This window comes from Danio rerio, chromosome 17 (assembly GCF_052040795.2).
Source record: "Danio rerio strain M-AB ecotype USA chromosome 17, GRCz13ab, whole genome shotgun sequence".
Lineage (NCBI taxonomy): Eukaryota > Metazoa > Chordata > Actinopteri > Cypriniformes > Danionidae > Danio > Danio rerio.
The window spans coordinates 50022745-50043992 of NC_141037.1; the positions used below are offsets into that span (position 1 = coordinate 50022745).

At 38.8% G+C, this 21248-nt stretch overlaps 2 protein-coding genes across 7 annotated transcripts in view; one reads left to right on the forward strand and one right to left on the reverse strand.

Annotated features, from left to right (window-relative positions):
* LOC110438063 (uncharacterized) overlaps window positions 1–11212 on the forward strand; it is a 74166-nt gene extending 62954 nt beyond the window's left edge. The window contains exons 10-11 of one of the 2 annotated variants that reach the window (XM_087291062.1): window positions 1781–1916; window positions 10888–11212. The gene's annotated coding sequence lies outside the window, so the exon portion shown is untranslated. Of the gene's footprint in view, window positions 1–1780; window positions 1917–10152; window positions 10635–10887 lie in introns of those variants that run through there. The other variant, XM_087291058.1, reaches the window with a different exon arrangement.
* Window positions 1–18766, reverse strand: part of ttbk2a (tau tubulin kinase 2a) — a 39468-nt gene extending 20702 nt beyond the window's left edge. For 4 of the 5 annotated variants that reach the window (XR_015513769.1, XR_015513768.1, XM_087291027.1 and 1 more), the window contains exons 1-5: window positions 18539–18766; window positions 11322–11473; window positions 7002–7149; window positions 3074–3147; window positions 2572–2712 (exon numbers count right to left, since the gene is read on the reverse strand). Coding sequence is in view for 3 of the 5 variants with exons in the window: in XM_087291027.1 (XP_087147153.1) it covers window positions 2572–2712; window positions 3074–3147; window positions 7002–7149; window positions 11322–11390 (432 nt within the window). In the remaining 2 variants the exon portion in view is untranslated. Of the gene's footprint in view, window positions 1–2571; window positions 2713–3073; window positions 3148–7001; window positions 7150–11321; window positions 11771–16652 lie in introns of all 5 variants that reach the window. The other variant, XM_087291026.1, reaches the window with a different exon arrangement.
* Between the last annotated feature and the right edge of the window lie 2482 nt (window positions 18767–21248).

Below are 21248 nucleotides of genomic sequence, written 5' to 3' on the forward strand. Positions count from 1 at the left end.
GTTTACCAAACTCACTACTATTTACTGGGTGTAACCACATATAGGGACACTTGAGCGCTTTAAAGCCGTAAGCATCCGTCGATTCATCAGCGGATCATTCGTATGTCAACTTATAAACAGACCAGCTGATCTTTGCGGCTTTAAAAGGCTCCAGTATCCCTGTACCCTACTGAAAAAAAACAGCCTAAACCAGACTAGGCTGGTTGGCTGGTTTTAGCTGGTCGACCAGGCTGGTTTTAGAGGGGTTTTGGCAATTTCCAGGCTGGTTACCAGCTATTTCCAGCCTGGTCTTAGCTGGTCAGGCTGGGAGATGACCAGCTAAAACCAGCTTGACCAGCCTAGCCAGGCTGAGAGCCCAGCCAAAACCAGCTATGTCCAGCTTAAACCAGGCTGGTCAAGCTGGTTTTAGCTGGTCATTTTCCAGCCTGACCAGCTAAGACCAGGCTGGAAATGGCTGGAAACCAGCCTGGAAATGGCCAAAACCCCTCTAAAACCAGCCTGGTCGACCAGCTAAAACCAGCCAAACAGCCTAGGCTGGTTTAAGCTGGATTTTTCAGCAGGGTATCTATAGTTACACTCAGTACACAGCGGTGTGTTCAGCGGCCTGTTAGATATGTGACATGAAGTGGGTCTCGGATTAAACAAGAAGCACTGCATTTTCACCCAGCTATGTCAAAATATGACAGATTATTTTACCTCAGTATTATCAATGTGCTAGCCTGTTGCTAATGACACCACCAGTATCCTTTCATCTTGTTTTTAAGCTTGAACAACTAAATGAATGCTTAAGTCTATTTAACTGAATGTATTGTAGTTACATTACAACATCAATGCTGTAAGAACAACCTTCTAAAATAGAAAATTACATTAAGCTTTCAGCAGAAGTTTACTGTTGGCTTTACAACTCCAGCAGTGCATAGAGCCAAGCTCGGTCCTGGAGGACCAGTGTCCTGCAGATTTTAGTTCCAACTCCAAATAGATACACCTGGGCTAGCTAATCAAGCTCTTACTAGGCTTTCTAGAAACCAGAGCTGCGTCCCAAATGGCACACTATACACTATGCACTCATGCACTATGTACTTATGCACTTACACACTCAACAGGGTAGTATATGTATGTAGTGTCGTCCCAAATGGCACACTAATGTTTTTTTTTACTAAGCGGAAATTCAAACCGTTTCCCTGATGACGTTTGACGGTTGCCAAATCATTGAAGTAAACGGCCGAATTATCAAATAATACCTGCCGTGAGTGTTGCCGCAATCACTATCGGGAGGCGCTATAATCACTCTCGTAAAAGAATTTTGCTTTCACCATCCAAATTAAATAAAGTTATTCAACATGTGCGTCCGATAGCTCCGCCCTTTCCGCTACGTAAGCAAACCTGCGGTCGTTGAGTGCGTGAAGTGTCCATCATTACACACTTCATTTTAGCGGCTGAATGAGTGCATCATCCGGGTAATTAAAGTGCACTTATTATTTTTAGAGTTTTCAGTGTGAACGCACTACATACACTATTTATACTACAAAATGGCGTAGAATAGTGCATAAGTATGCGATTTGGGACGCTGCTTAAATATCTGACACCGGCCCTCCAGGACGAGTTTGGGAACCGCTGATGTAGGAGAAAGAGGTAAGTGTGCAAGATGGACATTATCAAAACAAGGATGTGATCAGGCAAGAGTCAGGATTAATGTTTATAATGAAAATATTTCCAGCACTGAAAATTAAAGGTTGCTTTATTTCTTCATGACATGTTTAGAAGTTTTCCTATGTTTTAGGGACGAGACACACCAGGCCAACAGTCTGCCTTTGGGTTATTTCTGGACCAGAAAATGTGAGCATCTGTCAGGCTACTTTGTTTGGTGTGTTCCACACAGTAGCCTACCGATGCCTTCATGCCAGTGAGAGTGAAAGGTATTTTAGTTTGACTTTTTTTCTATACTTTCAAGAAAATACAGCAACTTTTTTGTTTAGCTTTAGTTTGTTTAATTAATGTTTTGTTAGTTTATATTTTGTGAACATTCATTCATTCATTTTCTTTTCGGCTTAGTCCCTTTATTAATCCTGGGTCGCCACAGTGGAATGAACCCCCAACTTATCCAGCACGTTTTTTAGCGCAGCGGATGCCCTTCCAGCTGCAACCCATCACTGGGAAACATCCACAAAAAAAAAAAAAAAGTTGCGATGGTCCCATCGTATTTTGCATATTGACACCTGGGGTCACCAATCTCGTTCCTGGAGGTCCAGTGCCCTGCAGGTTTTAGCTCCATCTTGCCTCAACACACCTGCCTGGGTGTTTCAAGTATACCTAGTAAGCCCTTGATTAGCTTGTTCAGGTGTGTTTGATTAGGGTTGGAGCTAAAATCTGCAGGACACCGGCCCTCCAGGAACAAGTTTGGTGACCCCTGATTTACACTATTAAGCCTGGAGCATCTAAAACTGAAACTCTAAAATGTGAAACTAAAGTGAGATACTTTTTTTATTCTGAACAGCATTTTTGAGAACTAACTTGCACCGTTAACTGTCCTTGTAATAGGCAGCTAAAAGAGTTGAAACTAGCAGTTCTTACCGGTTTAATGTCTCGGTGTAAAAAGCCCACTGAATGAATGCTCTCGATGGCCTCCAGAATCTGCAGTCCCAGTCTGAGTGTAGTGCTGACTGTGAAAGTGCCACGGTTCATGCTCCTCCGAAGATCCGCTAAATTACGGCCCTGCGAAAGGCAACAATTAATCAGATTAGCGGTAAATTGTTAATGGAGTAGGAGGTTTAATGAAAAACTACGCACACAGTCTGACTGCAAAACATTTTACATGAATAAAGACATATTATTACATTTGCATCTTAAATGCTTATTAAGTACATGTATACTGTAAGAAAATATGCATTTATCTCATCTACGTTTCAAAATAAGAGATTTTATGGGTCACAAAGTTGCTTTAATCCTCACTGTTGTTCATTTATTATCTTTATAGCACTCTGCCCTCCCGTTAAATTCTAAATAATTAGCATCATCATTACAGCTGTAATATTAGAGACACAATAAGAAGCATAACCGGTCAATCAGACCTTACCTGAAGTTCCATGACGACGTAATTAAAGCGATCATTGCGGCCACATCCAACAAACCTACAAACGTGATCTTTCCCTGAAAGAGTGACAAGACGACAATTCATTAGTCTACATATTATTGTAACTCATTTCACATGCATAGATACCAAACAGTCATATTAGAAATGATTTTCCTGTAAATGTTTAAATAAATTTTAAATACTGTAGAGTTAAACTGTTGAAATTTACCATTTTAAAGTTCATCCGATCTCCAGGGGCCTCATGTATCAACGCTGCGTACGCACAAAAACTTTGCGTACGCCAGGTTTCACGCTCAGAATCGCTCACGTTTGGATTTACTAACAATGAACTGAACGTGGGAATGTGCGCAGGTTCACGGCAGCTTTCTGGCAGGCGTACGCACATTTTTTGTGCGTGTCTGTTTTATTTCCATTGGCGACTCCTAGAGGCAGTTGTGTTAAATTCCTCTCTACAAAGTGTCTGATCCTTGCAATGGCAGCTGTATGAGACGGGTTCATATAGTAGGTATGTAAGGTTTCCATACCATACAGTTGACCAGCTAAACATTAAAGCACAATTTGCAGCGGTTGCCTGTTTTCCCAATGTAATCTGAGCGATCTACCGCACTCACATTGCTATAAAGACACTATCTGAAGATGAATTTGCATGCATGAATCAGAAACATTTCCATTCAATAAATGTGCATATAAAATATGATGCACAAACTTATTGATGATTCCTACTTGTCTTTCTCTTGATAAATAGTGGGCAAAATCTGATATGTAGCAGGGGAAAAAAGAAAGAATTTATTAGACGCTGGATTCGAGCCGAGTTTATGCTCGAACATGTCAGTACATGATCACATGCTTCTTATGAGGTGCGCCACTGAGACTGCTAAAGGTACTGCAACATTTTTCAGTTATAAACGACACTATTTCTTTTTTAAATGCACTCAGTGCGATGTTCAGACCCAACTGTGTCAACCGTATCAGCTAAACTCTCCCACTCTATTTTTTTTTTTTTTTTTGTTAATTCCGGAGAACAAACTTGCAAATAACACCGCTTTTCTCCGGTCTACCCCCGAAAGCAGCACCTCCAATTCACATTCTGTTCAAAGTTTCTCTTTTTGCTTGATTTTGCCGTTAATTTTTCGTTGGGTTTTGCCATTAGCATAGTCATTAGCATATTTATACGGGGGAGGAGGCAGGGAGGGGTTTTGTGCTCGTGCATGTTGCGCTCAGTTTCACGTTCATTCAGATGTACAAAAGAATATGCGTGAGATTCGGCGTACGCAGCGTTTCATACAACTGAATTTTTTTCTGCGTACGCACATTTACAGCTTTGTGCGTACGCAATGTTTTAGTAAGATTTCCACGCAAGTCTTCGTACATGAGGCCCCAGGTCTGGCAGGAGCACTTTTAGCTTAGCTTAGCATAGATCATTGAATCGGATTAGACCATTAGCATCTCACTCATCTTGCTAGGTAATTAGGTAACATCCATATTGGCTTATATAGCTACTTTTTATTTTCCATTGGACTTGAAAACTATAGAAATGTCAAGCTTTAAATAGGACATCTATTCAAAGTCTTTTTTGTCAATTTTGATTAAGATACTAATGGTCTAATCATAATGTCATTCCTACCAGTAAATGTGTGTTTCATGTTGAATACAAGAGTGAAAGCATTATGAAATATTATCGAGAGATATTTATCCGTTATGAAAATGGACTGAAGTTACGATTTGATATTTCTTCCATATTTTAATCTTATAATATTTTGTAATAGGCCCACTGTTTTGTCCATTTCTGCACTAACACCTCAAAAACAAAAGATCAACATTGATCCGCTTCATGATCTGATTGCAGTCTCGAATAACCTGTTATTTCTCTCTATAATTTAAGCCTATAATGCATAATTTTAGCCACCCGTCACAGTGACGTCACTCACTCCATTGACTGCATTGTGTCTGAGATTGCATTGCTGAGTGATGCAATCTCAGCTTGCATCATAAATGCTGCATCCAGATACTACTGTGAAAGCGAACCGCACCAAAAACAAACTTAAACATTGTAACAATTTGAAACCCTATTCGGAACAAATCAATCAATCTACAGGCGCGAAAGCATCCTAAGACTATTTCCCCAAAAAAGTGTAGGGTTCCTAGTAAAGGTTGAATCGAGGATGTCATTTTGAACGTTATAAGAAAAACTCAAAGAGAAAATGCTAAGAAAATTTAGAAAATGGCAACTTCACATATCAAAAAGTCACATATAATGTTTCTTTTTCTGTCCACATGCCCTTAGACTCTTCCTAACGGGGGGGGGTAGTCCAGAGCAGGGGGAGATTTATGGATACAGTTCAGAGCAGCTTAGCTCTCCTGGGACTGTTTGGGCTGCAATAGCAGATCAGATCAGCTATTTTGCCTTCTGATGTGCCACATGACCATTTCTTCCAGTCTCCTGTTATTATGATTATTCCGAGAATGAGTCTTCAGTTTCTTTATTAATATAGTTGCAAGTAGACCAAATTATAGAAATACATTACATTACCACATACAGTTGAAGTCAGAATTATTAGCCCTCCTGTATTTTTCCCCCGATTTCTGTTTTCAACACATTTCTAAGCATAATAGTTGTAATAACTCATTTCTAATTGATTTATTTATCTTTGCTTTGATGACACTAAATAATATTTTAATATTTTATAGTGTTCAGCTTAAAGTTACATTTAAAGGTTAACTAGGTTAATCAGGCAAGTTAGGGTAATTAGGCAAATCATTGTATAATAAATACTGCTTAAGGGGGTTAATAATATTGACCTTAAAATGTTTTTTTTTTTTAACTAAAAACTGCTTTTATTCTAGCCGAAATAAAACAAATAAGACTTTTTCCGGAAGAAAAAATATTATAGGAAATACTGTAAAAAATTCCGTGCTCTATTAAACATCATATTGGAAATATATGAAAAAGAACAAAAAATTAGCATGAGAGCTAATCATTCTGACTTCAACTGTATATAAAAGTCCATGCTACTTATATACTAGTAGACTTCAACTTATAAAGCTTTAGTTTTGTTTATGGTCATGAGTGCACATGTGTGTTTGTGAGGGTCTGTTTTGTTTACATCTCTTCTAAAAGGGGTGGGTGTTGTGAGTAGATATAGGGATCTCCAGTTACAAGTCTTTCCCTCAGGAAAAGATAAAACCACTCCGTCCTACCACATTACAGCCAACATGATACAAGTACATTGATTTTTTTCATAAGCAGAGCAGAGAGGTTGAAGATTTAATGGAGGAAGACTGTAAAGAAAGGGAAAGAGGATAATGTCTGTGTCATTGCTGGCCTCTGTTAATTGATTTGTTGACTCTTTGCCCAGTAGAAGTAAAGGCACGGTTTGGTTTTCAGGCTGGATAGCGGCTACAGATCCTTCTCAACAGCTTCACAGATAGGAAGCAACATCTATGATGAGAAATGCTTCCTCTCTGTGAAGCTGTTGAGACTCCTTCTTTGAATCCTAACCATTAAAGTATGGAGCAAAATGCTGCAAACTGAAATGTAGCTGAGATGAAATGTACATTAAATACTGTATATCCAGTAATGCATAAATAATATTCAAAACATAGTGAAAAATGTTTTATCTTTCAAAGCTTTTATCAAGAAAATAGCAAAACAGGATGAACTCAGTAAGATTAATGATTTTTGGGGGGGATTTACTGCATAAAAAGTGAATAAACAGATTTCCACAATATATTTTAATAGTAATTTAATCTTGTGACGGCAATGCTTAATTATCTTGCATAATTAGTCCAGGCTTCTGATTTGCTGAAAAAGATTGTGCTGTCTAATATTGTTTTTGTGGGAAACTGTGATCAATTTTATAAAGAATTCATTTAAAAAAGAAATATCTATCTACGTTACTTAACAACTTGCCTTGAAGTTTCTTCAACACCGCCACCTCCATCTTCAGAACCTGTTTGGGTTGTTGAGCGGACTCTGCTTTCAGAGCCACACTGGTGCGGGTCATCAAATCCAGAGCCTCGTAGATCTCGCCAAAGCCGCCACCGCCAATTTTTTTCAGCTGAGGTAAAAAGCACAAATATAAGAAGTTAAAAACAGTTCTTTAGCTGAATATTTTTTCTGAATTAACTAAAGCTACGTTTAGATAACAAATGCCAGTCCAGATTATACCATATAAATATATATATTGAGATTTTAATAATGATTTAAAGGGACACCTCTGATGAACTTTTGTAAGCTGTTTGGACAGAACTGTGTTGTCACGAATAGGGTTGGGGAAAAAGGAGCGAGGACCCAATTGCAGAGTGAATGAATATTTATTCTTAATAAAATAAAATAAAAGGCAAAATAAACAACCCCGAGGGGGAAAACACTAATAAAACAAATAAAAAATCAAAACAAACTAGGATGAAAGGCTGGCGGGGATCAGGACTGGAACAAGGCAACATACAACAAGACAAGGCTGCATACGGTGATGAACTGGCACAAGACAGCAGACATGAGGGGATTATAAGCTGTAGTAAAATAACACACAAAGAGATGAACATAATTAAATAATAATGGGTTAACAAGAAGAGTGGGACTAGACAATAGACAGGAGAGCACATGACACAGAGACAACACAAGCCAAGTGCTCATATAAAACAGGACAAGAACACATAGCCAATGAGAGAACTCATTAACCACGCGTTCACAATAACTGGAGAAGACGGAAGCACGCAGCCACAATGTAAAAAAGAGACACACACAATGACAGAAACAGAGTGGCAGAACCCTGACATGTGTGTAGGTATAGTGTGTCCACAGTCATATTGGAGTGATTTAAACCCAACAAGTCTCTTTTTTTTTCCTGGCGTTAAAATAGGACCCAAATCCCAGTGATTTTGTGGCCCACCACAACATGATCTAGGAATATGGTTTTCCTAGATCATGTTGGCACCATGTTTCTGTGGGCGGTGAGAAGCAGCTCATTTGCATTTAAAGCCACAGGCTGCAAAAATTGCTACAGTGTATTCAGTCACCAAAATGAGCAGATTCTGGAGGCTATCTGATGGGTATTTTAAGCTGAAAATTTACAGACACATTCCGAAGACACCAAAGTCTTCTCTTACATCTTGTTAAGGGGATAAAATTGGTGCCCTTTAAATACTTAAATCTTGAAACAAACATTAGCTATATAATTGGTTAATGCCGTTGAAATATTTTCAGAGTTCATGTATATCTATTAAAGAAATTAACAATATTATTGTAAACCTTATTGAAAATTGTCACCATTTTATATGCATAAAAAGTTAATTATGGGCTTTAATCATAATAAGTAAACAGTTAAACAGTAAATGCTGTTATAAACCACATCTCTCTCTCTCTCTCTCTCTATAAAGTTGAAAGCCGTCAAGCTCTAAATTGAGCTCAGGTACATTCTACTGATCATTCTTGATGTTTCAGCAGCTTAATTGGACTTTACTTGTGGTCAATTGAGTTGATTAAATATGATTTGAAAAGGCATACACCTGTCTATACAGGGTCCCATGGTTGACAGTGCATGACAAAGCACAAACCAAGCATGAAGACAAAGGAATTGTCTGTAGACCTCCGAGACAGGATTGTATCAAGACACAAGGCTGGGGAAGTTACAAAAAACTTCTGCTGCTCTGAAAGTTCCAATGAGCACAGTGGCTTCCATCATCCGTAAGTGGAAGATGTTTTGAACCACCAGTACTCTTTTTAGAGCTGGCCGGCCATTTAAGCTGGGTGATCGGGGGAGAAGGGCTTAGTCAGGGAGGTGATTAATAACACAATGGTCACTCTGAGTTTCTGTGGAGAGAGGAGAAACTTACAAAAGGACAACCATCTGTGGAGCAATCCACCAATCAGGCCTGTATGGTAGAGTGGCCAGACGGAAGCCAGTCCCCACCTGGAATTTGCCAAGAGGCATCAGAAGGACTCTCAGACCATAAGAAACAAAATTCTCTGGTCTGATGAGACTAAAATTGAACTCTTTTGAGTGAATGCCAGGCGTTACATTTGGAGAAAACTAGGCACTGCTCATCACCAGGCTATCATGGCAGCATCATGCTGTGGGGATGTTTTTTAACAGCAGGAACTGCAAGACTAGTCAGGATAGAGGGAGAGATGAATGCAGCAACGTACAGAGACATCCTGGATGAAAACCTGCTTCAGAGTGCTCTTAACCTCAGACTGGGGCGACGGTTCATCTTCCAGCAGGACAATGACCCAAAGCACACCGCCAAAATAATAATGGAGTGGCTTCACAACAACTCGGTGAATATTCTTAAGTTGTCCAGCCAGAGCCCAGACCGAAAGAAATCCTATTGAACATCTCTGGAAATATCTGAAAATGGCTGTTTACCGTCGCTTCCCAATCCAACCTGATAGGTACTGCAAAGAGGAATGGGCAAAATCTCCCAAAGACAGGTGTGCCAAGCTTGTGGCATCACATTCACAAAGACTTGAGGCTGTAATTGCTGCCAAAGGTGCATCAACAAAGTATCGAGCAAAGGCTGTGAATACTTCTGTGATTTTTAAGGTTTTTTATTTTTAATATATTTGCAACAATTAAAAAAAAAAAATCTTTTTTAACTTTGTCATTATAGGGTGTTGTGTGTAGAATTTTGAGGAAATAAATAAATTTAATCCATTATAAGGCTGTAACATAAAAAAATGTGGAAAAAGTGAAGCGCTAAAAATACTTTCCAGATGCACTGTAAATATAGTTTTTAAATAGTGATTATAGGTTTTGTGACGGCCTGAAAGGTTGGCCGCACAGTTCTGTGAAACAGCGTGCGTATATTTACACACACACACACACACACACACACACACACACACACACACACACAACCATGCGAACATATTCACAGCTATGCAGACATGACATTTAATTTTATAGTTTCTTTCTCCGTATCTATTATACAAATCACAATACACAGTTTTTTTCTTATGCTTTATTTATAGAAACCATACATTATTGTTACTACTAAATTAATTTGGAGTGCACACAAATTAGTTTCGTTGTATGATTAATGTTTGTTTCTTTTTTGAGTTACCGAGTGGTGCCCTGGAGACAGAAAGCGGCAGCCAGGTGGCTTCCGGTGCGGCAAAGATTGGAGTCCGGGCGGGAACGCCGGATTTATGCAAAATGGTTCTGCCCGGGCAAACCAACCGCTTGAATAATGCAGGGGGAGAAGTTATTTTAGATATCCTCTTTGATCAAATATTTATGTATTGATTTTGTTAATTTGTTTGTATTGGTTAATGTTTGATTTTATTATTTTTGTGGAAATGTTGTTATTGCATTTATTTTGTTTTTGTGTTGTATGTAGTAATGAGAATTTTTGTCTTTACCCCTTTGTAATTCAAATGAGCTCATCCTTTTGTTTATAAGCCTGGCTGTTCTTCATTGTTTAGGTCATTTTGTGTTGGTTGGTTATGTTGCCCTCATGTTCCCTTATTTTCTTTTTTGTTAAATTATATTAATTTGAGGACTTATGTCCTATTTGTTGAGATTAAATCTCAAATTGAGGATTTTTGGCTTGTGTTCTGTTTCCTTTGACCCTCGGTCCCTTACAGGTTTCTAGGTTTAATGCATAATAGAAAAGAATATAATATAAAATAATGCATTTGTTCTCTGTGTACTAGTTTCACAATGCACTCAGCACAGCAGTCAATCCATTTTATCTATGGTGTATGTTTTTTTACTATTTATTTCTCTTGGCATCACAAGTCTTTTATGTCACAATCTCTTTTGCCCTCTCATATCACTTCCTTTCCTCCTCAGATCTCCCCGTACAGAGACAGATCTGGATTTCTCCAGGGATTATACTCGGTTGATTCAGCAGTAGGATTATACAACATGTTTCGTCAAGGGAAGCAACGTATCACTGCACTGAAGGAGCTGTTTAGTAGCCTACTCAGATGCTCACAAACACACACACACATATACAAATACACACACACAACATTACGAGATCAGCGTGAGGAGTGAGTCACTTTTTACTGAACACTGTCTCACTCATATATGCAAATGTAGACAAACAGTTTCACGTTCCTTTCAGAAAGCAGATTTAAATGATGCTTCATTTGTGAGGCAGGATTTCTTTATTGTGAGCCTCTATTTCTTTCTACACCTTCTAAATCAATAACTAGACTGTCTGGTCTTTTAACAAGTAAAGCACTATGAGGATGCGCACTGGATGAAACCTGCAGACTTACTATTTTCCATCGTTCCTTCACCAGAATGCCCGTGGACAGGATGTCTATCTGCTCCAATCCTCCGCTCATTCTGTCTGTGGTTCTGCTGTGAGCTTGTCTCCTAACACCAGCGAAGGAAACCGGGGACTGGCATCGGAGCTCTGTGGTGCCCACTGGAGTCAGAAAAAGAACAGTGTGTTAAAAGTGTCCATTTCGTGTTGTGACAGCATTTATGAGGCACAGTTGGAACTGAAATTTATCAGAAGCGCCTGATGGATTTTATTTTAGTAAACGAAAACTAAACTAAAACTATTGGTCAAAACATAGTTTTGTTAACTGAAATAAAATTATAAATTCAGAGCAAATGAAAATAATAAAACTAACTGAAACTGACAAAAGTCACAGCAAAAACTATTCATTCATTCATTTCCTTGTCGGCTTAGTCCCTTTATTAATCCGGGGTCACCACAGCGGAATGAACCGGCAACTTATGCAGCAAGTTTTTACGCAGCGGATGCCCTTCCAGCTGCAACCCATCTTTGGGAAACATCCACACACACACTTATACACTACAGACAATTTAGTACTGCATGTCTTTGGACTGTGGGGGAAACCGGAGCACCCGGAGGAAACCCACGCGAAGGCAGGGAGAACATGCAAACTCCACACAGAAACACCAACTGAGCCAAGGTTCGAACCAGCGACCTTCTTGCTGTGAGGTGAAAGCACTACCTACTGCGCCACTGCCTCGCCCCACAGAAAAAAACTAACTGAAATAAAATAATAACTTGAAAAAATAGTAATAAATAACCACTAATCTCTCACACTGCTCTACAGTGATCTTAAAACTGTAATTTACAAGACATTTTTGCAGAGATTTTTAATCAGGTTTGGTTCAAGACTCTAGTCTGGTCATTTTATTATTTCAATGCTTTTAGCTTAAAGAAACAAATTTAACCCACAGCCTACAGGGGTGGTTCAAGAGGGGTGGAATGGGGTGGTTGGTGGAAAAATATGCTTGGCCCCCCTTGTGCCCCTTCAGCAGTGCAGACTGATCATGGTATATCTGTTGTGTGGAAGCAATTCTGGTGCATTTAATATCTTCTGAGTAGCAGCACTTGAATTTTGCGCCACTATTAGAGCACTGTCAATTTCACAGGTGAAGGAAATACAAAACTTTTTCAAACTGTAGACCACTTCTCTATTGTAAGTAATGAATATTCCCACCCAGAATCTGTGCGTGCAGAATTTAGCAGATTTCCTCAGATTTTTAGCCCATCATTATTTTTGTTTATTTACTGGAGTAAATGTGGAGTAAATCTATATTTTCACTTTTTTTTTATTAATTTCAGTAATATTATTGATTAATGTAAAAATGAAAGATCAAGTTTGCGCTTAGTTATTCAGCAGCGATGCACCAGGATCTCATTCATTTATTCAATTTACTTCGGCTTAAGCCTGGGGGTTTATACTTCTGCGTCAAGTGATCGGCGTTACCCACAGCGCTTGCAACGTGCGTTTCCCTGCATTTATACTTCTACGCGCTGTTTTTATTCCTCTGCAATAATACTTCCGAAACGCTAACTGGCAGTGGGTGTTTATGTTTCTTTGTGTCGAGTTTCTTTGCTGGTGTTTTGTTTTTTTCTGAGCGCTAACTTAAGTAAAAGTGGCTCAAACTCGCTCATTTTCAGGCGGGAATCAGCGAAGTGCCACAACTTAAATCATAAGGTAAACATAAAACAACAGTCTCCATCTGGAGCTCCTACATGGGACTCAACACTTGTAAACACTTGCTCCATTGGGCTCACCTCCACCCACACTCATCAACGATATCAAGCCGACCAATCACAGGGCTTGCGCTACACGTCGTTGTGACGTGTAGTTTAATTTTTTGAGAGGTGCACATCAGCGTCGCTGACGGCCATGGTGAGGGCGAGGGCTATGCTTTCACACGTAGGCTGCGCCGGAGCATACGCATGCGCTTGACGCATTTTTGACACATTTTTAAATTATAATAATATCAACAAAAACACTCGCACACAATAGGCAGCTGATTAAGTCGTTCTCAGTGACATAAAAAGCGCACCGTGCTTCTTTCTTTCTTGTCAACAAAAAGGCAGTGTGGTGTGCCTCACGTTTTTTTGTAACGTAAAAGCACGTTCGATGTAATTGGCCCCTTATTCATCGGGGGTTACCACAGCGGAATGAACCGCCAACTTAGGGGCTGATAACACCAAATGCGTTTTTGCATTGAAATATGCCTTTTTTTGTGATTTACTAATGGCCAAGGGCGTTTTGCGCGCTGCTTATACGCCCTGCATGCCTCATGTTTTAACCGTCTGCTGCGCCTCGCCATGCGCTCGCAGTTGAACAAAAGTCAACTCTTGTGTCTTTTTTGTTCTCCAATCAAATGAAAGCAGAGGCGGGGTTTCTGTTAAGGTGCCTGCAGTGTTTGTGTTGTCATGACAACAACGGAGACTTTTAAAGACGGAGGAGAGACTTGTGGTTGCTGTTTTGAGTTATCTTTTGAGTTTGAGTTATACTTTACAAATCTTGAATATCACAATATTAATGAATATTAAAATTATATTAATATCAATAGCAACACTCTCACACAATACCCAGCTGATTCAGTCGTTGCCTAGCGTGTTCTGTGTTATCAGCTTCCCCTTATCCAGCATATATTTTACCGCCACCTTATCCAGCACGTTTTTACGCAGCAGATGCCCTTCCAGCCGCAACCCAGTACTGGGTGATGTAAAATTAATCTTCAATATGGCGCAACCCCTTCTGTTTCAGTTGGAAGTAAATCAACAAACTGAAATAAATGTCTTATTCTGGTTTACGGGACATTAAAGTGAACAGACCCTGATCCAGATTAAGGCCGTACTCACACTAGGTACAGTTGTCTCGAACCGGGCCAAAGCATGCTTGTCCCCCCTCCCGTCTCCCCCGAGGGCCCGCGCTCACACCATATCGGGCCTCGGCACGCTTACGTCATCGCTGCTGCTCTGTTCAGTGAGAAGCGCTCTCTATGGCAAGCCTTTTTAGCATTTAAATCTTTGTTCTGACTCCATAAATATATTCAGAGATATCTCTAATTATATTTTGACTAGTCATAATTATAATTCCACTACTCAGAATGACAATAGAGATATCTGCAATTACAATTGTACTAGTACGAAATCAGATTGGAGATATCTGCAAATATATTATGACTAGTCATATTCCTCTATTGACTTCCATTGAAAAATATTTGCAGATATCTCTAAATGAGTTTTGATTAGTCACAATTGTAATTAGAGATATCTCCAAATGAATTTTGACTAGTAACAATTGTAATTAGTGATATCTCTGAGTTTTTACTAGTCATAATACATTTGGAGATATCTTTAATTCGTCATATTTAGAGATATTTACAAATATATTTGAAGATATCTCTAATTAATTTACTAATAGTCAAATTACAGTTGTAGATATTTTTGACCAGTCAAAATTCATTTGGAGATATCTCTAATTACAATTGTGACTATTCAAACTCATTTAGAGATATCTGCAAATATTTTTCAATGGAAGTCAATGGAGGAATATGACTAGTCAGTCATAATATATTTGCAGATATTTCCAATCTGACTAGTCGAATTATAATTATGACTAATCAAAATATAATTAGAGATATCTCTAAATATATTTATGGATAGTCAGAACAAGGTTTAAATGCTAAAACTGCTTGCCATACGCTCTCACCCAGCAGCACAGTGGAGATTTCTCTAGTTATATCGTTTCAGTCGTTTGATATGCAGTGATATGCAGTCAAATATTTCGCCAAACAGTCCTTAGGGATGTGGTGACACGCAGTCAGATATTTCACCGGACAGATCCGCCACTTTTGGCGCTCATAAACAATCATATTGCTCTCGTGCTGCAGGAATGAGGAGGTCTGCTGAAGCCGCACAGCTGTCATGCTGTGAGGGGTTCTCGTCTGTCATAAACTACGGCAGTTTGCGATCACTGAACAGTAAGAATGATTAATAAATCCATATGAAACAACCCCTTAAAAGTCACGTCTCGCTTTCAGTTTCGGGCTTTGGCGCGTTTTGCACTCACACACAAGCGTACCGTGCCAAAGCCCAAGTGAACTGCGCTCAGGCACACCTCTTCCAACCGGGCCTGGGCCGGCCAAGTGAACCGTGCTTGAGCCCGATTCAGTGCACTCACACTTCTCAAACGATCCGGGAAACGGGCCTGAGCACGGTACGGATGGCATAGTGTTGGCCCTAAGAGCAGACCCTCATCCTGTTTAGTGCTGAGCTTGTGAGTAAATCCAACTGCAGTGTTGAACCAGTTGGCCACTGAGATTCTCTAAACTGTTCTGTTATTATCACCTAAATTTGCCTTTTGCCAACAACCAGCCTTTTTTTGGATTTAATGAGTTACAGTAGATACATTATAAAGGTGTAGCCTTTTTTAGAAATCAAAGCTTTGCAACAATCAACTTCTCCTCTGAAAGGTTCATTCCTTTGCTCTTCATCTTGACTGGGTTTCAGTCAGTATAGCTTCTTTCAAAGTCTTTGAAAACTGGAAAGTCTGGCTGCCAGTTACATAGGGTTTGTCAAATAATTATGGTAATTACAACCAGCTACCAGATTAACTCCTTAACCTAATTATCTTTCACAGACATTACAACACACAGCAACACCATACTGTCAGGCCCATTTGCAGAGGTTGTGAATTAATGGTTCAAATACTTTAAATAATGTTAATTTTCTTGCACATAAAACTTTTATAAGACCTCAGTGTATGATAAGGAGTCATGATACCATATGTTTGTGTTGCCTGTATTTGTTTGTTTAGCTCTCAGAGTCCCAGTCACCGCAGAGTTTAGATTTATGAATAACTAAGCACCATGCTTTCAGCTAAAAAAATATTATTAATGTTGAACTGAATAAATAAGGGCGATGCAGTGGCGCAGTAGGTAGTGCTGTTGCCTCACAGCAAGAAGGTCTCTGGTTAGAACCTCGGCTGGGTCAGTTGCCGTTTCTGTGTGGAGTTTGCATGTTCTCCCTGCGTTCGCTTGGGTTTCCTCCGGGTGCTCCGGTTTACCCCACAGTCCAAAGACATGCAGTACAGGTGAATTGGGAAGGCTAATTTTCCGTAGTGTATGAATGTGAATGAGTGTATGTGGATGTTTTCCAGAGATGGGTTGTGGCTAGAATGGCATCCGCTGTAAAAACGTGCTGGATAAGTTGGCGGTTCATTCCGCTGTGGCGACCCCAGATTAATAAAGGGATTAAGGCGAAAAGAAAATGGATGAAAGAATGATTAAATAAATAAAATGAATGTACACCATAGACGGCGTAAGGAGGGTAAGTCAGTCAACATTACATTTTTGTTATTTGAAACAAACGTATTTGTGGGAATAAAGCTTAAAACTATGGACATAGAGGATGGACATCCCAGGGGACATTCTAATGTTGAATGGTTATCATTACAGCACTTTTTGCTGCAAGAAAAATACCTCCAACTTTTTTGTTAAAGTGCTTATAATACTATTTTATGTTTACAAAAATGTATGTTTATTTACAAGTGTGCATTTCAACTGTAGGTTATTACAGTTTTAAATAGAAATGTAATGAGATTAGAATATTTTTAGACTTGTTTTTAAATGCTAATTTATTATCATCCATCATAAAAAAAAAACAAATAAACAAACAAACAACAATAAAAATTGTGAATCTGTTAAACCTTATTTTAAATTAAAAACTGTAGCCTATAGGCAAATAACAAACTGGCCAGCTCATTTCCTCAGTCAGGAATTTGTCCATTTAAATAATAAAAGCCTTCTTTTAATGCTTATTTTATTGGTTATTCTTCTTAAAGCCTTCTTCTATTGGTTATTTTCACAATTTATGATGACGTACTGTCAAATTGGGACAAGAGCTCTAATAGAGGCCCAATTCTGGACATTGTCAGAAGGGAGTGGAAACCCCTCTGGTTTTGGTTTTGGCTAAACTATTGTTTATCCAAAAATGATACTCCTGTCAGATATTTGAAAGAATAAAAAGAAGATATTTGTCAAAATGTTGAAAAAAACGGAAACCATTGACTTCCACAGTATTTGTTTTTTCTACCATGGATGTCAATAGCTTCCGCTTTTCAAGATTTTCAAAATACCATCCTTTGTGTTCAATAGAAAACAAGAAACTCAAAGGTTTGGAATCACTTGAGGGTGAGAACATTGTGAGCATTGTGATTTTTGGATCAACTATTCCCTTAAGATTAAAGTAGCCTACATAAATCATTATTATTATTATTTTTACAACGAGAATAACGAATTACAACGATGCCAAAGCATCAAGTTTAGCATGTTACCGAATAATATTTAAAAATGTCTATAAAGTGGACGACAGAGATGTTCTATTACACACTGAATCATCAGTCACTCTGTTCCAGCTCCACTCCGGGTTTTCCACATCCGGTACGGAACTCAAGTTCCAGGGCGATAAGGGGGGAAAATCACAGTTACCTTCTGGAATATAGTAGGACTTGCTGTTCTAATTGCATTAGCTGAAAACGTCAGACAAATGTAAACGTACAAATGATGCTCAATGACATGATAACATCTCTAAGAAGTAGTGAGATAACGTTAACCCCTCCCTGCATTTAAAGGGCTTAGTGATTGACAGCTGTCATTTTAAGACGTTCACACGTCAACATACTCACGCCAAGGACTGATGTGTGAAACTAATGTACTAGAGGAGTGCAGACCTTTAACGATACAGAAAAATACCGTGCTTTTACCGTGCTTTTTACTCGAAGCGTATTGTATTTGAGCGTATTGTAGAAAAGCCTTTAATCAGATCCTGTTATCAGATCATTACTGAATTCGCTTCTGCCGACAGAGCTGCTTTCACTAAAATAGAATACTTTTATTTCTGTAGACGACTTTTACTTAATAAACTCTATTATCTCCCATATTTGATATTAATATTCGTCTGTTTTAAGGCAGCGGCCCGCTGCTGAAATGTGATCCGCACCACTCGATGTGTTGCGTTGCTATACAGTCAACACAGACAACACATCACATCCAACTACACACTTTACACACCGCATCATGTTCATTCCAATGGATTTGACCTTGAAAACAGTCATATAACCGCATTAGTGCGATCGCAGCTGTGACTGACGGCATGTCATGGAGCTGTGCGTGTGCGTGTGTCCGTATCCATGTTACTCACCTCAGTCCCGATCCTCACAGCGCCGGGTGTGGTTTAAAACCCTAACAAAATGCGATTTACAATCATGTCGAAGACCTTAAATGGTGTAAAAACACAGAACGTTCATCCATTTGTTTATCCTTTGCTCTGACACAAGCACAAACGGCGCCGTGTTTTGGTAAACGTCCGTTTTATGATCGCGGCTCCTTCAGCATCTCTGCAGATTCGTGACGTGGGTCTCTCCGCTGCATGCGCGCTCGTTCGCGACGCTATCGCCCTTCGCAACAGCAAGCGCGCGAACTAGCATTCCACTCTGCGCGGCCACGTAAATTCTCCGAGCGCGTTCTCGAGAGCTGCTTGGACCATAGACTGTGTTGGACTTGTGTGCTATGTGCCCTCTTCTGTTTGAAACCAGGACAGCAAGATTTTGTTTATCACTCAGTTTCTAAACTTCATTGGTCTCTTCTGTGATTCAGTTTCTCACACTTGTTATTAAATGATTTATGAAATTGTACAGATATGTGCAGTGTACACTGATAAAGCTATTCATATTTAGATACGTGCAATAATAGACCTATTAACCTAAAATATAATTGTTAACATTGTTAATTCATCTGCTATTGCACTTGATATTTGAAAAAATGTTTAAAAAATAAAACTGTTACCATTAACTTACATAGTTTTTTTTTTTTTTTTGAACAACAGCAAAAAAAAAAAAATCATGAAAGTCTGGAAACTTGTGTCCATTGACTAACATAGTATTTGTTATTTTCTACTATGTATGTCAACAATTACCAGTTTCTAACATACTTCAAAATATCTTTTTTTTTTTTTTTGGTGAACAACAACAACAGCAAAAGAAAATCATAAAGGTTTAGAACCCCTTAAATATGAGTAAATAGTGAGTAAATTTTTACTTTTGAATAGACCCTTTAATCTTTTTCTTCCCCCAGATAAATGGTCCCTGTCGATGATAAAGTTTCAAAGTACTTTATTGAATATGTAACCATCAGCATCAATCAGCATAATCAGTATCAAGAACTCTTAATCTGTTTTGTAAATAGTAGGCCTATATTTATTGGAAAGTTTAAAATAAATATTATATAGAATATTCCACTTGCTCTAGTGATATTTACCTAAAAGTAAATACTCAGTCATCGTATACAGTGCATCCTGAAAGTATTCATAGCGCTTCAATTTTTCCAATTTTTTTTAATGTGACAGCCTTATTCCAAAATTGATTAAATTCATTTATTTCCTATATTCTACACCCAATACCCCATATAATGACAATGTGAAAAAATATTATTTGAAATTGTTGCAAATTGATTTAAAATAAAAAACCTGAAAAATCACATGTACATGAATATTTACAGCCTTTCTCGTGAAGCTCTAAATTGAGCTCAGGTACATTCTGTTTCCACTGATCAATCTTGAGATGTTTCAACAGCTTAACTGGAGTTCACCTGTGGTCAAATCAGTTGATTGGACATGATTCGAAAAGGTATACACCTGTCTATATAAGGTCCCAGGGTTGACAGTGCATGTCAAAGCACAAACCAAGCATGAAGTCAAAGGAATTGTCTGTGGACCTCTGAGACAGGATTGTCTCAAGGCACAAGGCTGGGCAAGGTTACAGAAACATTTCTGCTGCTCTGAAAGTTTCAATGAGCACTGTGACCTCCATCATCTGTAAATGGAAGATGTTTGGAACCACCAGGACTCTTCCTAGAGCTGGCCGGCCATCTAAGCTGAGTGATGGGGGGAGAAGGGCCTTAGTCAGGGAGGTGATCGATAACCCAGTGGTCACTCTGTCTGAGCTCCAGCGTTTTTCAGTGGAGAGAGTTTTTCAGTGGCCGGACGGAAAATAGTCCCAGCCTGGAATTTGCCAAAAGGCATCTAAAGGACTCTCAGACCATAAGAAACAAAATTCTCTGGTCTGATGAGACTAAATTTGAACTCTTTGGAGTGATTGCCAGGCGTAACGTTTGGAGAAAACCAGGCACCGCTCATCACTAGGCTAATACCATCCCTACAGCGAAGCATGGTGGTGGCAGCATCATGCTGTGAGTTTTTTTAACAGGAGGAACTGGAAAACTAGTCAGGATAGAGGGAAAGATGAATGCAGCAATGTACAGAGACATCCTAAATGAAAACATTTTGGGCGACCAGCCTGATCTCACGAGGAATCGTAAGTATTTTAAGTTTTGTCAGTTTAGTGGCTATTCGTATGAATTTGTATTCATATATTTAAGTTCATTCGCACGAAAATGTACGATTTTAAAAAGGAGGCGTGGCACCTAACCCCACCCCTAAACCCAACTGTCATTGGGGGATAAGTAAATCGTACTAAATTGTACAAATTAGATCATATGACTTCATACAAATTAGCCACTAAATCAAAAAGTTGCAAATTGCCTTGAGGTTGTGTTGGAGCAACGGTTCATCTTCCAGCAGGAAATCTATCTATCTATCTATCTATCTATCTATCTATCTATCTATCTATCTATCTATCTATCTATCTATCTATCTATCTATCTATCTATCTATCTATCTATCTATCTATCTATCTATCTATCTATCTATCTATCTATCTATCTATCTATCTATAAATTTGAAACAATTTGAAAAAAATCTTTTTTCACATTGTCATTATGGGGTTTCGTGTGTAGAATTTTGAGAAAATAAATTAATTTAATCCTTTTTGGAATAAGGCTGTAACTTAAAACAA